This window comes from Sinocyclocheilus rhinocerous, unplaced genomic scaffold, assembly GCF_001515625.1.
Source record: "Sinocyclocheilus rhinocerous isolate Xijiao unplaced genomic scaffold, SAMN03320098_v1.1 scaffold1201, whole genome shotgun sequence".
Classification (NCBI taxonomy): domain Eukaryota; kingdom Metazoa; phylum Chordata; class Actinopteri; order Cypriniformes; family Cyprinidae; genus Sinocyclocheilus; species Sinocyclocheilus rhinocerous.
The window spans coordinates 837225-855397 of record NW_015654059.1 but is presented as its reverse complement, the minus strand read 5'-3'; the positions used below and the strand labels follow the sequence as shown (position 1 = coordinate 855397).

Genomic DNA, 18173 nt, shown 5'->3' with positions numbered 1-18173 from the left:
TTATTTACACCGTCTACACTTTGCTTATGAAAGGATTCGTGAGATATGTCTGTGATACATTACTCAACGCTGCAAAAACACGTAGAAACCTTTGAAGCTCCCCTCAGTGATCACAATCACAAATATGATGAAGATCTGGTCAGTCGCACTGGTGCTCCTAAATATTTTTTCATAGTCGCACGCAGTAGTTTGGTCGCACTGTAGAGCCCTGAGGGGTGTGTTTGTTTTGGTGATTTTAAATATCAGCAGCATTTCTCAGAAATCGCTTACTGCACCTTTAACAAAGAACTTCTCTAAATAATAAAAATGCCCCTGGTTTGTCCTGGAGCAAGTTTTTAACATGGAATTTGTCTTGATGCAACTATGAAGCTCTGACAGAGTGGCAAAAATCATACTGAATTTCTCATATTCAATGGAGAACTTGAACTGAAATGCTGAGAAAAACTGTCCCCTGGTTTCTCTTAGGTCCCAGAGAGACTGTTGCAAAAGGTGTCGTCTTGATGCAATTATGCGAACTTATTTGAAGTGCTGACACGAGTAGCACAGATAGGAGTTTATTTTATGGAAAGCTTAAGCTCAAAGTACTAAAAAACTCCCCTGGTTTCATCTAGGTCCAGGAGAGAATGTTGCAAATGGGTTCAGTCTGGAGCCGTCTTGATTTATTTATGTGAAGTGCTAATATAGATCCATAAATAGGAGTTTAGTTCATTTATTTTATGGAAAGCTTCATCTCGAAATACTAGAAAAATCCCCTGGTCTCATTTAGGTCCTGAAGAGACTTTTTCTTAAAGGGTTCAGCATTGTATCTGTCGATGCAACTATATGAATTGCTTATAGAGCAGCATAAATTTAAAAACTCATTGTCCCTGGTTTCTCCTTGGTCCTGTAGGGACTGTTTCAAAAGGGTTCGGTATGGTGATGTCTTGTCAGAATTAGGTGTAGTACTGATACTGAGGTTCTCATATTGTGTGGAAAACTTTTCAAAATACTCAAAAATGGCCCTGGTTTCTCCTAGGTTCTGGAGAGATTGTTGGTGTACTAATTCAACTATACGAAGTACTGAGTTTCTTATATTACAACAATATACTAAAAATGTCCCTGGTTTCTCCTAGGTTCTGGAGAGACTGTTCCAGAAAGGCTTCAGCATGGTGGCGTCGTGTGGCGGGGGTGTGGACTCCTCCCAGTTCAGCGAATACATCCTGAGTCGGGAAGACAGACGGTGTCAGACCAGCCACACACCCATCAGGATAAAACAGGAGCCTCTGGACTAGCCGGCTCTTGCGCCAACCACAAACACCTCAGTCTGCTGTCAAAAGCAAAAAAAAAAAGCCAGTAGACAAATAGAAGACTTAATTTGCAAGAAGAGTTTGCTTCAACTCTTCGGACTCCAAGAGGACTGAAATCTTAGTAAATGTATGAGTAATTTCATCAACGACCCCAAATCTGCCCCAAAAGATGCTTTACAAACCCAAACGAGTCACAGGATGGCTTTTCAGCTATTGACCTCCAGTTGAACTTTTTAGCCATTTCTTTGGCTCGAGTCATGAAAAATGCATTCACTGATCTATATTTCCACAGTACAGATCCATATCATAAGTTCGCCATTGTATGTGCGAAAAAAGAGGGACTCTACAAGGAAGTTGCGTTCATGGCGAGCGCACCTTCCGGCTAGAACACTTCTAAATGATGCAGCAGTCTGATCTCCAAGCTCCCGGGCGAAATTAACCACAAAATACAAAGTCTGTCCTCTGATCCATTTTTAATCTAGATATCTAATGTTCTCATTTTCCAGTCTCATCTATGTAAATCAGTTCTTTTATGACCTACAGGTTTATTGCTGTTGTCTCGCTACATGAAGGATACGAGAGCAGTTCTCAGAAGTCATTTGGTTGTAAGTGCGGTCTGGAGTTGGCCACACTGACGCTTTGACTTGAGGCTACATGGCGGCTAAAGCAGACGGTCTGGTAATGCATTCAGCGCTGGGCAGAGAGGATTTTTGTTTGAGCATGTCTAAAGGGAAACCTGGACTCGTGTGGGAGAGCTTTTCAGATGGCATTGCTAAATCCTCCACTTTCTTTCGGGTGCCCGTTTTCTTCAAAACTAGTTGCTTCGGAACGTTCATTATACATAATTGCTTTGAGTAAACGGTTAAAAAGTAAAGATCTTTTGTAGATTCAATGCCCTGTGTGTCCAAAATAACATCTTGTTTGATGAAGGCACCTTTGGAAAAAATTAGTCAGATTGTTAATGAATACAGCAGAACAGGGGCCGCTGCTCGGACCGCTGTAGAAGAGGGGAATTACTGTGCCCCTTAAGGCCTGGAGACGGAGGGGCTACGGGTCAGACTTCTTCTCCAGGAGTTAAGGTCACTTTCCCACAATCCCTTTTACTCACTCTCCCTTAGCAAAACATCGCAATCAGAGCCACTCGGAGAAAGACTGAGGGAGAATAAACTTGAAAGGTTAACTTGGTGGCTGGTAAACAGACTGAATTGCATAATGTGTTGTAAAAACGCACATTATTATTTCCAAGTTATTTGCCTCGCTATTTCAAAAGGAAGGTTGTTATGCTAAGTGTTGTCTTTACTGGCCAGCATTTCTTTTATGCTACGTATTCAGAATTCCTTGATTTGTTGTACATTGTACATAAAGGCTCATGGACGCTTAGCAGGTCCCCCTGAATGCAACTCGTCATCTCGCTGCTCTGCAACTGCCGTTTGGTTTTCGGTTTCAAGGACAAGAACATTAAAAAGACGATTAAAGAAGCCATGTCGAACATTACATAAATCTTAATTTAAATACTGCTCTAATGGATGTTGTGTCAAGATGTATATTGCAGTATGGTCCAAATGTATATTTAAATAAAACATTTTTTTGTAATGGATCATTATTGATATGAATTATAGTGGTATGTCAGGCATGTGTTTATTTGAATTGTCACATTCTTTTTGTAATCGGTGTTGATAAACTTTTAATAAATTGTTGGAGTTTTCCCTATTTTAAACCACTGGCAGCATGCGAATGTGTCGGAAAAACCTGATACAAATGACAGGGAACATATTTAAAGTAAACAGCATGAACATGGTCAGGGTAAGTCAAAAACTCAGTGTGAAATGGAATATCGGAATAGAAAATCAAAAAAATTTATCAGTTGGTTGTTGATTGGATGAAGGCAGATCTAAATGTAAACTTGCAGTCTATTGTGAGAAACGGGCGGAGTTTCAGTAGAGTGAATGATTGGAGAAGTATGGCACATGTCAGCAGAAAGAAGCATGCCATTTCAACATACGATTGACATTTTGATTAAAATGACATTTTGAACATGAAACACATGGATGAATAGTTCACAATAGATCAATGACGGTTAATTTTCTGAACAAAATATTGAACTACAAAAAAAATTTTTTAAAAAGAAAGAAAAGAAAAAGTAGGACAGGACTTGACGTTTTTAATCAGAAATTGAATCATGAAATGTGGGCAGTAAATACCAGAATAGAGTTTCACCTGAATGAGTTTTCAGTCAACTGTGAAAAAAAAAAAAAAGGCCCCAGGAATCAGGGCACATTTATTTGATCCTTTACTTCAGTGATCCTCAAATCTGGCTCGCGGGATCCACTTTCCTGCAGAGTTTAGCTCCAACCCTAATCAAACCACTATACCTGTGATTTTCTAATGATCCGGAAGGCATTGATTAGCAAACTCAGGTGTGTTTCATTAGGGTTAGAGCTAAACTCTGCAGGAAAGTGGATCTCGCGACCAGATTTGAGGATCACTGCTTTACTTGATGGTTATGTTAACATTAGCATTATATTACCACATTAACTATAGGCAAAATTATAGGATGTAAGGATGTATTATGATTAACGTTACCAACAGCCTGTGTGGCCTAATTGACATCAGCCAAAAAACAAAACAAAAAAAAAAAAGCATTTTGATGAAAAGATTAAGATTTATTTATTTTTTTGGTTGTTTTTTCACAGTATGAAAGTTCATTTAAGTTAACAATTTTGATTCCATGTTTGACATATTAGGGCAAAACAACATCAAAGAAAGTCTTAGACAGAATATAATTAGGAACTTTATTCTTTTACAAAAGTACAAATTTAATAGAGATGAGCACTTTTTTCCAAACCAACCAAACATTAAAAAATTGTTAAATTTAGCAAAAATAGAAATTCTAATAGATATGTTTTTTTTAGACAAAAGACAATCCCTTGATCAACAATACTGTTTGTCCAAATGCCAGTACAAACAATACGAATTAAAAGCAATCTGAGAGATGGAAAAAGATTTGCCTCAGATCTCAAAGGAATCATTGCACGACATGACCGCTGACCGTCTCCCAACATACATCTGTACAACGCCAAAATGTAAATGTCAAACATGTCCTCTTCCTACTGCATGTCATAAAGGGCAGTATACAAATATTCGGTATTTGAGACATAAAATAATGCCCGATGACAGATACTAAATTGATAGTGAACTTGAATTTCAAACACAAAAGTACATGATACAAAATGCGACAGTATTTTAAAATAATTACTGCAGTCCGTCAAAGCCACCCCATTTTGAATGTTTTTTTTGTTTTTTTTAAATGGTCAAATTAACAGCACATACAACCTGCCATTTCTCCACAAATAAGTTACGAGAGATCCTGCTCTAGAATCGTTGGTGAAGCGATGCATATTAGTATTAGCATATTAGATAATTCCGTGCCTTGGATTTGATTAAAAACAATGGTGCCCCAGGAGGGCCACATAAGGCACCATTTCACAGTATACTTCAACACAGACACTAGTGAAACTGTACACCCCTATAACCCCACACTGAGTGTGCGAGACAAAACTGTCACTGAATTTCAAAAGACCATCCAATAGGATGAAAGACAGTCAGTGTTTTACAACACAGAGTTTCTTCATTTTGCAGAAATCAGTAACAAAAAAAAAAACATCCTTAGAGACTTGAAGATGTGCTACTTATAAGTTACTAAAAATACTCCCGACTCGTTAGACCTCTAAAACCAGGAACTTTGCATTCACATTTCCAGTGTCTCTATTGCAAATGAGGCTTTCAGTTAAAAACAAGTCCATCCGCTATTTATATAAAACAAATCTCAATCTCTATCCTGAAACGTAAAACCAGTCCGAGTTCAAGTTAATGAATAAAACGATCAACATTGCTCAAAATGATGGCTCATTAATCCAAAACAAGGGGGAAATAAAACCATAAAAGGGTGACTCAGAGGGGAAAATCACATGGTGTCCACAGCCGCCGCCTTTTGGGCTTTTCCAGAACCTTCTCATCTCCAGAATGCCTACGTTTAGAAGATTTACAACAACGCGCTCATACTGAACAAAGAGTTCATGCCACAGGTGAGTCTGAAGGCACAAACCGGAGATGAATGCGGAGAAGGAGAGGAAGACTTGAACATATTACTGAGAGTCAAGCAGGTGGAGTACCATTAGCGTGGATGATCTCATCCATCTCACTGGATCAGTGCTACTTCAGAAGGGCCTTGTAGAGCAGCATGGACCTGGCTGTGGTTCGCTCCTGCTCCAAGCAGAAGATCAAGTCCCTGAGGTTGACCCGGGTGACGCGCTGCCGGGTCTGCCGGACTGACGATGTGGAGGATGAGGTAGAAGCAGTCGCTGATCCGGAGGAGCCTGCAGGAAACTGAAAGGGAATAAGGAAAGAATTCATTAGGTCATTGTCGTTTTTCACTCATTTTTGACATGACAGGTTGATAAACGTTTACCAAGGCTGTGATTGATGATAAACGGTTGCTACATTTAGTAGGCTGTCAAATCACTTTTATTTTATATTTTATTTTATATTTGTAATATGATTTTTATTTTATTTAACCTTAAACCACCTACAGTTATACAAACATGCTGAATTATTTGGAAAAAAAACCCTTAATATTAATAAATGTTACTAATTTTTACATGTCATGGCTTATAGCATTAAATTATCTTTGGTTTTCTTCTATGGGTGGCAAGGCACTGTCAAAAGATCTCTGGGTTAAAGTTGTGGACAGGCACACAAGTCAGGAGACGGATAAAAAAAAATTCAAAGGCCTAGAAGCACAGTGAAGTCTATTATTAAGAAGTGGAAGGTATTTGGTAAAACACAGATCCTCCCTGGATCAGGACATCGCTCCAAACTGGATGAAAGAGCCAGGAGGAAACTGCTCAGAGAGGCGACCAAGAGGCCTACAGCAACTCTGAAGCAGCTGCAGGAATTTATGACAAAGAGTGGTCATTGTGTGCATGTGACAACAATATCACAAATTCTCCACAAATGTGGCTTGTATAGGAGGGTTGCAAGAAAAAAGACACTCCTCAAGAAAGGCCACATGCAGTCACGAGTGAGCTTTGCCAAAACACACCTTGAAGATTCTGAGGCAGATGAGATTAAAACTTAATTATTTGGCCTCAACACCAAACAATAAATCCAATCCAGCTCACCATCCAAATAACAGCATTCCTCCAGTAAAGCATGGAGGTGGTCATATCCTGTTATTGTTTCTCTGCAGCAGGGACTGGAGCACTTGTCAGGATAGAAGGAAACATGGAAATAATTCTTGAGTAAAATCTGCTGCCCTCTGCCACAAAATTGTCAATGGGAAGAAGGTTTTCCTTTCAACATGACAATGAGCCAAAGCACACAGCAAAACTGAGCACACAGTGGTTGAAGGAGAAAAAGGTGAATGTCCTAGCATGGCCTAGTCAAATTTAACTAAACTTGAGCAGTTCTGCAAGGATATTGCAAAGTCTAGATGTGCAAAGTTAGTAGAGACAGAGACAAATCCCAACAGACTAAAGGCTGTAATTAAAGCAAAAGGTGGTTCAGCAAAATACTGACACAAGGGGGTCATCCTTTGTTTTTTATTTTTTTCTGATATGTTGGTGTTATATCTTTCACGTGGATGTTATAAGCTGCACTGAGTAAATACAGCTGGATAAAACAAAAACTGTGTCCGTCTTCATTTCAGGCTGCAAAGCAACAAAATGTGATTATTTTAAAGAGGGGTGATTCTTTTCTACGCCCATTGTAAAATTGTAACAATTTTTTATTTCTTTTTTAAATTATTCTTCTCAAAGTTTTGATTAGGTCAGATTTTTTTGTGTAAATTTAAAATAGTAAAAAGGTTAATTTTTAGATAATTTAGGTTCACATAGTTTTAGCTTTAAAAAAAAATAAAAAAATAATTAATATCACCCAAAATTAAAGCAACAAACAAATGAGAAGTCTTTGTGCTACCTTAATCTGAGACAAGCCAGCCCAACTTTGGTTTGATTCCATAATGTGAGCATTTTTGCTATTAATTCCTAGCAGTCGTCAAAGATCCTCTGGTTTTGTGCTTTTGTGTGTTTGTCAGCACACCTGCACAACATGTGATCATCTGTTCTCAGCTGAAGGCTAGAGAACCACACCTCACGCCCCGGGCAGCAGACTTTTGATCTCAACTACAGTATCTCAAAGCACTTCATCTTCAGACTCCACTCCAACAAATGAGTGTGCGAAAGAGTGAGATCAGACCATTAAAATAAATCTACACTTATATATTACAAGTCAAGACAATGAAACGGAGGGCTCACAACCAGCCGTCGCCACATTAAGATTATTTACACAGTCCACCTCGAGGGAAAAAACCTTCCATCTAATTTACAGGAGGAGGGAGGCAGATGGCATGTGTATCGTATTCATCAGCCGTACAGGGGGTCTATAGCGTGACATCAGTCGGCTGGAATGAGGTTAGGGTCTCCAGCCTTCACTGAATACTAATACATGAGAAGGTGTAAGACGGCCTCCGGGCACAAAACACACACCACACCCTACAGAAACAACCTGCAGCTTTGTGGGATCTATATCACCCTCATACATGCTCTTACACACCCTGGATGATTCCGACTCTCACACACACCCAGGGCTGGCAAAGCTCATAACAAGTATACGTGGGCAGGTTGGTGCGTGGCCTTGTACGTTGTTAATGTTAAGCCATTATTTGAAAATTGTCAGGAGCACTTTAAGGGAGGAACGAAATGCAAAACTGAAATCAGAGATTAATGCCAAAATTTTCACTCATAGCCACACCCAGAAGAGGCCGTTCCAGGAAGTTTAGTACAAGTGATCAAGTGATAGTAAGCCTCTGGTTACATATTGCACACACTTAAATAAACCTGAAATCAATGCAGAGCATTGGATGCCGTATGTGTGCGGAGACAAAAAACATAAGCTAGTGATTTCACATCCGATGCAATGCCACGCAATAGTCAACAAAACGTCAAAACAACAAACACTTATGAATGATGTCTTAAAAACAGACCCGCTGCATTTAGTTATTTCAAATAAATGGGTCAATGACATGAAGCTCATATTTTCAATATTACAAGTTCTTCGAAATGGAATTAATATATGCAATGACTCAAGTACACCTCTTCTATAATAAAAATGTTTTGTCATTCTTAATTAAAATTAATTTGATATTTTTTTTAACGTGCATGAATAAAAAAAAATGTCAGGGTGGTAAAAAGGTCCTAATATTACAATAAAGAAAAAAGACATTTAAAATGAAATTTGTGAAAGAAAATCTACTAGGCATGTAGTGCAACCAAACCAATGTTGTTATTGTTAATTAAAACTATTAAAAATAAATAATATTAAAAAATATTAGATGAAAGTTAGTTGCTAAGGAAAAATTTCTCATTTTCTTTTTTAAGTACTAAAATTACTAAAACTGAAATAAATTAAAGCCAAACATGTAAACAAAAACTAAAATAAAATTACAAAAAACTAAAATAAACTGAAACTATTAAAATAAAATAAAATATCAGATAATTTGATCTTTTTATTACAAGGCAAGGTTAAATCAGGTTGTAAAATGTTGTGGTGTGACTCCCCAAAAACCAAAATGATATTTATAAATGAATAATTCATGACATTTGCAAAACATACCTTTTATCTTTAAAAACACTTAAACTAAAAATAATTAAGATATTAAGAAGATTAAGATATTGAATACATTCACATGTATTCAAGAAAACTACTTTTTACGTGATGGTTACACCACATGACATATTATGAGTCATTAAATTGAAACTATAATGAATACACAGTACATTTCTAAGAACTTGCAACCTGCTTTAAAAACTAAATTTTTATAAAGCCTTTTTTTTATTTTATTTATCATTGACCCATAATAAAATATTAACAAAAAGCAAAACAGTCATTATCAGTAAAATAATTAATTTTCAAAAGTAAAACTCCAATATGCAACCAGCTAAACTCTAGTCTTTAGTAAGAGACCGTTCTACTTGCTCAACTCGACACTGCAGTACAGGAAGACTGCGTTTCACAGTTAGCATGTGTGGGTGAACACGCTCAGGGCATTTTGCCACTATCCTAGTGGTGCGTTAGAGATGGAGCTTGTTAAGCCTGCATAAATGTGTAAAGATATGGATGAATATATTACAGATGTGAGCATGAACGTGCCCCAGGCGCTGAGAGAAATTTATTTTTTTAAACCACATTAGCTGTGGAGTGGAATGTGTAGGGTGCACAAGCTATCTTTTCGAGTGTCATTAGGGTTAAAGTGTGTTGTTAACCCTTGAGTTGTGTTTGCGTGTGTTCACTGTGTGTAGGACAGCAAACACCTCCAGAGGAACTGACTCCAAACCCTGAAGAGATTACACTTTATGTAAGTATCTGTAGGTTTCTGAAAGCCATGAAATAAGCAGAACGGCATGAAACGTATCCTTCAACCAGACGTAAATGTCTTAAAATCTTCAAAACAAGCACGGGATATGTGAGAAGCAGCACCGCTCCAAAGCTACCCTAGAATTGAGAAGCCCTTCAACTCAAAGTGACCAAACCACCACACAGAAAACCCTCTCCAGACAAAATGGAGAGGGAAAAAACCTTATTACTCCACCTTATTCCTCCAAACGACTGTGAGCACTTCTGGCCTCTAAAGGTTAGAGAGTGCCTGAGGGTGCTGTGTGTCTCCAGCGTTTGGGGAAATGACTCGCCTTGCCTCTGCACGAACACAGCCCAGTCTCTGCAGAACTGCCGCCCTGGGCTATGCAACCCTGCTCTACTTCACTTTAACCCTATACTAGCCAGCTTTTTGATGGTGGCCTTTTACTTTGATCCAGGACCATCTAACCTTGTGCAATTATAAAACTATGAGACATATGGCTGGGTTTCAAAACAGACCGCTTCAACCACAACATCTTCATGGTTCTTTAAAGAAGATCCAGAGTTGTGGTCACATACATTTTTAAAAATAAAGGTTCTTTATTGGCATGGATGGTTCCATGAAGAACCTTTAGCATCCATGGAATCTTTCCACTGCACAAATGGTCCTTTGTAGCAGATAATGGTTCTTTAGATAATTAAAATGTTCTTTACACAAAGAAAAAAAATTTTCTTTTAAGAACTTTTCACTGAAAGATTATTTGTGGAACCCACAATAGTTCTTCTATGCCATTTCTGCAAAAAGTGTAAGATGGTACTATGAAAGCTACTGTCTAAAATAACAACATGAGTATAAGACTGTGGCCATTTTTCCAGCCCATTTACAACACAATCCCAGATTGTGGTTCAGTATGTATTAACCATGGATTAAATCTGTAAACTAGTTGACACTACACAATTAAAAAGTCTTGCTTTGGGGAAGGGGATTTTCTAATTAGAGACATAGTGGCAAAGCTGCAGTTCCTTTGCCTCCAGTAAAGTTGAGGAGCTGAGGGGTAGAGCTGGGATAAAATCCAGGCCTGCGGCCCCAACCAAAACACAAGCATATGAGGCTTTGTGGTGTTCCATCATTACCTCACCACATAATTAACTACAGACACAACAAAATATACCATAATGTATGCATGCTAGTCCAACTGATGAAGATACTACCACAAACCCTTAAAGGGGTGGTTGATTGCGATTTCACTTTTTTAATGTTAGTTAGGGTGTAAAGTTGCTGTTTGAGCATAAACAATATCTGCAAAGTTACCAAGCTGAAAGTTCAATGCAAATGGAGATATCGTCTTTTAAAATTCTGCTGGTTTAATGCCTACAAAAATGTCTGGTAGGGACTACAAAGAGTTACTTCCTGGGTTCGTGACACACTGGGCTAGCTAACCAATCAGAGCCCATCGACTATTTCTGAGGGTGCGGCTTCATAAAAACAGGAAAAGATCAGCCCTTTTCTCAGAGGAGGGACAGAGCGGTGTGGAATAAAGGTAAATTATGTGAAAAATAATGAGTTTTTTTTTTTTAACGAAGCATTAACACATGTTAGACTGCACCCCATAAACACAATCAAGCCTAGAAAAAAAAAAACAGTGAACCACCCCTTTAAATCAACCCTGAACCCAAAATGCCAACAAATACTTTTCAGATAGGCTGTTTTTCCTCAACCTTCAGTAAAAGAATACTTTTACAACCACTGATGAATCTAAAAAGCAGAAAAAAAAAGATTCTCTGAAGATAACTGATATTCTGGGTGGTTGCTATGACCTTTCTTGGGTGTTTTGAGTGGTTTTATCAAGTAGCTATGCAGTTGCTAGGGTGTCCTGGCTGTTGTTGTTTTTTTAGCACAGTGCTGTGTGGTTGCTAAAAAATATCCAAATAAACAGAAAGCCCCTAAAAAACACATAACTAAAAGCTAAAATGACCTAAAATACTTCTAACAACCATATAAAACATGCTATCTGTTCAGGGTGATTTTTACCATGTTATGTGGTTGCTAGGGTATTCTGGTGGTTGCTGTGGTGTTTCTAGGGTGTTCTTGGTGGTAGCTTACCACATTACCAATTAAAAGAACCCACCTCAAGTCTCCAGTCCCTAGATACAGCACACATTTTGGTCAATGGACCAGGCATCTATCATTTTCATATCAATGCAAGAAGTTTTCAAACCTGCTATGATCATTGCTAATAACCATGAAATATACAATGAACACCAATTCAGAATAAATCAGCCTCAGAAACCACTAGGAAAATTTTGAATGCAATGCAAAAGTGCAGCATGTATGCCAAACACTCAGTCAGAGGATGTCAGAAGATGCCACATACTGTAATTCATCTCCTACAGACCTCTCCAACTCAGATTTTTTCAGGATTAAGCATAATTTAAGTGTCTAATTTGACACCCTGGCAACGTAAGTCTGTCGAATTTGTGTGGTAAATATCCATGCTGCAGATTCACAACTATTCTGCACACGTTTTAGAATCAGCATATCCCTTTCTTGCCCTCTTTCACTCTCTCAGCACAAAGAATATTTTGCTTCCGGCAGCACTTGCGGGAGAACCAACATTCTGCCTACATCTGCCTGCAATTCAAACAGCTCTCCCACATTGTGTTGCCTTGCCTGTATAAAAAAAACAACAACACTTGTCAACAGCTTACATGGCTACAAGGTACACATTAAGCTCGAGGGTGATGCTATACAAACACGAAGTAGTTCAACAAAGATTGTATCACAATGGTCTTTAAAACACAGTTTGGAGTACAAAAAATGTTCTTTTAAAGTGGACGGGGTGGTGAATGTCTGCAATACTACTGATTTTGTGTCTTGTATAACTCTCAAAATTAGATGATATGACGACATTTTGTTTATTAATGGAATGGACTTAATATAGGCATACATAACGTTGCTGTTACAGTACGAATAGCAAAAAGCATTCCTTCTGTGCTTCAATCCAGAATAAACACAATGTATAAACGGCAATAGTATGAGCTGCTGTAATGGTAGCTGAACAGCTTGAGGGAATCAGGAGGGTAAGCCAAGATGGTGCAAATACCCCTCCGGCTTCTACATACACAGAGGGTCATTGCTGTAATATGAAACAGATTATTTACACAACCAACCAGAGATCTCTGGGAGTGGGGGAAAAAGAAAAACATAAATGTAAAAAGGTAAACGCAGGAGATCCAAGACCACGATGTATATAACCATCGAGACCCACAGCTCTTTTTACTCTTTAAGCTATCAACAGATAGAGATCTGCACACTTTTTCCTTAAATGCAATTTAATACAATACAAATCTAAATGGCATATGAAGAAATTCACAACCATAATGTACAAAGAAATAATCAACACTCACAATCCATACAAATTATGCTACATAGTGGACAACCTTGATGTAAACAGCTGCGGAAAGCCCCACAGTAAATGTAAAATAATAATAATTATTATTATTTGTATTGTTTTTAATAAGTGAGGAAATGTACGGCCACTGTCAATATAATATATATATATATATATATATTTTTTTTTTAATTATTATTATTATTTTTTAAAGGAAATCACAAACTAGAATCAGCCATTTTGTTTTTATTCTTATATTATCAACTAACGAACGCTATTGACAGAGTGCTTTGGTTAATAAACTCCAGTAAGATTTACATTTAAGGTTTAGATGCTAATGCTTAAAAAATGGGTAGATATCAGCCTGTGTGACTTACGCGAGGTTGTAACTTGTTCCAACTGATGAAATGGAGTGCGAATAAACTAAATGCAAGGAAGAACACGGAGAAACGGGAAGGAAAGCGATAGAGAGAGAAAACGAGAGAGAGAGAGAAAGGAGAGAAGTGGTAGAGTACGACTTGAATTTAATATTTCATGATTGCCTGAAGGACTTTTCACAGATCAATGTGACTCTGTACCCAAGCCAGTGTCAGCCAGAGAGCACCAGGAGAAAGCAAAAAGCGAAAGAGAGAGAGAAAACAGTTGAAAGTATGAGAGCTATATAGAGTAAAAGACAAAGAAAAGAGTTAAAGAAGGACAAGCATAAAAAATGTACGCAAAAAAAACAAGAGCAAGAAAGTGACAGTGAAAGAAATATTTGGCTCATTGGTTCAGGAGACTGTTAGTCTTCTAAACACCAGTGTGTGTTTGCTCCATGAGAGATGCACCCTCCACCGAATCCGTGCCGGTGGGCTTCGCCAGAGGCACACATTACCTCCATTAATGGGTTTCCATTTGAGCAGCAGAAAGGAAGCCAATAACCTATCTACACTAATGGATTAGTCTACATGTAGGCAACCTCTGCAGCTAATCTTGGACCAACTGTTTTCTTTCTTCACAAAACAAACAAAACAAATGTGAAATTACTGAAAAAAAGAAGGTAGAAAACTCTTGTCAACAGCTATATCAGACCAATGTATCCAAAAAGCCTCCTTGTTCTGATTGGCGTAACTCAAGCCAACTTTCACAAAACTTGCAGTTGGAGGGAACTTGGTATTGTTCTTCCACGGCCATCATGAACCAATAAACTTACCATTTTAATTAGTGAAGATTAACAAGGGAGGTAATTAATTTCTGAGATGGGCATCTTAAAAGCGCCAAAGGCTTGACTTTGTTGACGGAGCCGAATGCTTTTTCATTGATGTGGGCAAAATAGAGGGGCATCATTATAAGCTAGCGAAAAAGCATGCACTTGCATTCTAAAAGAGTCGATGGCTGGAAACATTCCTCTTTGAGGGCTATTGTGATGTTATTATTGGAACTAAATGTAGAGCACCTTATTCGTTTCACCAAACACCCCACAGAACCTTCATTAGCCATAACAGGTACAGAAGACGAAACGGTGCTATGCTAAGAGTGACTATACAAACAAGCTGATCAAAATCCAGGAAACAAAGAACAGGAAGTAGGAAAAGTAAAGCCGTTGTGTTACTGAAAATTGAAATCGGCATGTCTGAGGCAAGCTGAACATGAACCGGTCATGAAAACTGAAACGTATGGTAGGGCTGCCATTTGGTAACTGCAAAAGGGCAACAAAAGATGCTTAAACTGAAGCAACAACACACAAAAAGCCCCAGCAATGGGAAAAAAGAAATATGTTCTGACGAGCCATGTTTGTTCTTTTCTCCTACATCCAGACAGGTATACAGTTGGATGTTATGTTTGAAGCCAAGATAAGGTCAAATGCATTTATAGACTGACCAAGTTGCCAATCTGAGCATCATCGAACCATCATGTGAAGCTCTCAAGCACACAGTAGGAATAGCAAATTACATCTCCTTCATCCTTCAAGGCACTTTTCCTGATGGAGAATGATGCAATATTCCACTCCTCACACTTCAAGAGTTTTATAACAGTATTCCAAGAAGAACTGAAAATGTTCTGGAGGCCCTGCTCTTCATTTGATCATAGCTACATACTGCAAGGGATTTTCCATTTTGTCAACTCCCTGTACAAACTACAGTAAGTCCATCGAGTGCTACACACTGCTTGTGTTTTGTTCATTGACTTCAAAGCGTTCTATTATGTTGTGCATTACAAAAGTTAGCATTACATTTATTTACCACAATGAAACATAACAGTAATATTCAGATCGACAATTAAACATTTAGAGGATAAATTACGGTTATAAAATCACTATTAATTGCATAAAACAATAAGAATATCATTGCAAAATCTGGCTCCAAAAATTTTTAAAAAGTGATAATATTTCTGACATATCTTCAGTCTAATGTTACCTGAAAGCAACAAGACTGCAAATAGCCCTCCAATTTAAAATCCTTTTCAGTCTGACACCAGGATTTATCTGGGTTGAACAAATAAACCCAATTTGACCTCCCTTAATATATTGGATGAAAAAATGCCTGTCAAAGCAGGAGTTGATCAATACAAAATTAAGAAAAATAGAACTCATCATCACTCTTACAAAGCCCTAACCACTAACAAAGACCTTCCTCTTCTTGCAATGGTAGCCTGAGGTCAGAAAGAGGCAATTTTTGGCATTACGTTATTCCATGCAACCCCTACAAACTGATAACAGACTCTTCATGCTCCTTCTTATCATGTCAAAACACATGCAGATAACCCATAGATAGCACACACACAATACTCATCACATCTCCACGCATGAAAAAACACTGGAGCTCCAATCAACCGGCAAAATCTGCCACAGGAAACAAGAGAATCTGTGCAAATGTTATATTAATGATATAACTTTACACAACGGTAACAAACCACAGAGATAAAGCATGTGTGTAGGCCAAGGTGAAGGCGTGTAGGGACTGAAAATGGGAGCCTAATGGGAACCTGAGGAACAGACGTCTAAATGAGAAAAGCAATTAAGAGAAAAGACATTTATTAGATTTATGTTAACAAACTTACATTCTGAAAAATTATTTATCTGAATAGAACAAGACCACAAAAAAGATTTGAGAACAAAGACATTCAGCCCATAATAATTTCATAATAATTCTAGCAAAAATAAAACGCTATTGCTTGGCTTAAGACTACATAAAATAATCTGAACAGCACCAGTCCCTGTTATGAAAAAGAGCTCTGGATATTATGCAATTAAGGATACAATTATATTACATTTCTGCCAATACCAATAAGCCGATATTAAAATTCTATTACTATTTACTTCATTTATTTTCATTCATTTTTAATGGAAACACAAGAACGGCTTTTCGTGTTGCAGCATGCCGAACCGTGTGTGTCTCTCCCCAGAGGAGGCAAACAAAGCCATCTCAGCAGGGTGCTGAAATTTATTTCACCCTGTCCTTTTTCTGTGGCCCTAAACCGCAGCTCTGCACACAGCAGGGGCGTTTTTGCGGAGGATCAGAGAGAGACAGCGCATCCCTCAAAAATTCGGATGAGAAAATAATCGGCAGTACAAATATAATGATGATGAAAACACTTTAAAGTAACACTGTTTAACAGTGACACCAGAGGATTTAAGACTCATGAGACTCATAAACCAAGACCGCAGTGCACTATATTTACTATCTTATGTAGTAATTTACGTCTAGGGATGCATCAATATTAAGATTCTGTCTAATAAGCAGATGATCATTGCCATGTTATTCCTGAGAACTGATAAATGGCCAACATTAGAATTCTACACAATTTTGTCTAAAATTAAGACAAAAAAATCTAAAATCAATTGTTTTAATACTACAAGTGAATTCAGGATTGTTTTTTTTTCTTTTTTGAATTGCTAAAGTATTGCAACATACATCTGAGTGAAACGGAGTATAGAAAAGGAAAAAATTAGCGTCGGGACATGGTTCTATCGAACAGTTGTTGAACTGGAGGAGGCTGATCTGAATGAGAGTTAGATGCAGTTGATTATAAAAAAGGCAGAGTTTAAGCAGACAAAATGATAAGAAAAGTCTGTTATTAGCCACCAAAGAGAAGTTTCTTCTGTAGTTTTCACCAGAAGATTGAGTTAAGACATTTTAAGAATTAAAAAAAAACAAAAAAAAACAAACAAGATCATTTCAAAAATAAACCACGTGAAACTTCATTTCATGCAAGCTTTTAGGAGTGTGTTAGATGACGGCAAATGTAACCTAAATGTAAAAATTAGGAAAATTATAATAAATTAGGGATGGAACGATTACCGGTTTCACGATAAATCACGATAAAATGCCCTTGACGGTTAGTATTACCGTTTAAAATTTAATTATCATCAAAACCGTGTTTGATTATCGCGCTTTTGAAAACTCGCGGTAAATCCTGTCCAGCCAGCATCAGTCTGACGCAGAAGCAGCATGCAGTGTTGTTGTTGTTGTTGTTTTTTTTGCACGAGACGAAATGGCGGAAGGCAGTGACAGCGCTCGGGAGATTTTTCAGCCATCTAAGAGGACCAAATCGGTGGTCTGTCGCGGTAACTCCTGACCAGCCAGCATCCGTCTGACGCAGAAGCAGCATGCAGTGTTGTTGTTGTTGTTGTTTTTTTTGCACGAGACGAAATGGCGGAAGGCAGTGACAGCGCTCCGGAGATTTTTCAGCCATCTAAGAGTACCAAATCGGTGGTCTGGTCGTATTTTGGCTTTTACAAGAGTCGGTCACCCTTTTAATCGAGAACGGTCACCCTGTCTGCCGATCTTGCAAGAAGAAAGTCGCTGCAGAAGGGGGAAACGCATTAAATTTGCTCAGTCATCTTCGTGACCACCACCCACTGTTATATAGCGAATGCAAGGTAACTTTTACCTCAATACCAAAACTAACTGGTCAAATAATTGGACAAAAAATATTGATTAGAGATTAAATATTTCGTTATCTCACTTGTTTAACGCAAAGCTTCCGCGAAGAAAAGTTCGCAGCAAGTGACTTTGAGCCAAGACGAACGAACGTTCAAACTATAAGGTTGACATTTAAGGGATAATGTATTGTATATTCATACTTAACTTATTACACGGAT

The 18173-nt window shown here is 37.9% G+C and overlaps 2 protein-coding genes across 3 annotated transcripts in view; one reads left to right on the top strand and one right to left on the bottom strand.

The window, feature by feature from the left end:
* Positions 1 to 1341, top strand: part of LOC107716706 (BTB/POZ domain-containing protein kctd15-like) — a 15242-nt gene extending 13901 nt beyond the window's left edge. For both annotated transcript variants that reach the window (XM_016523224.1, XM_016523225.1), the window contains exon 5: positions 1113 to 1341. In XM_016523224.1, coding sequence (XP_016378710.1) covers positions 1113 to 1271 — 159 coding nt within the window. In that variant the 3' untranslated portion in view covers positions 1272 to 1341. The remainder of the gene's footprint in view (positions 1 to 1112) is intronic.
* Positions 1342 to 4076: 2735 nt separating this feature from the next.
* The window catches only part of LOC107716705 (transcription initiation factor TFIID subunit 4-like), a 42700-nt gene continuing 28603 nt past the window's right edge, over positions 4077 to 18173 (bottom strand). The window contains exon 14 of the mRNA XM_016523223.1: positions 4077 to 5672. Coding sequence (XP_016378709.1) covers positions 5499 to 5672 — 174 coding nt within the window. The 3' untranslated portion in view covers positions 4077 to 5498. The remainder of the gene's footprint in view (positions 5673 to 18173) is intronic.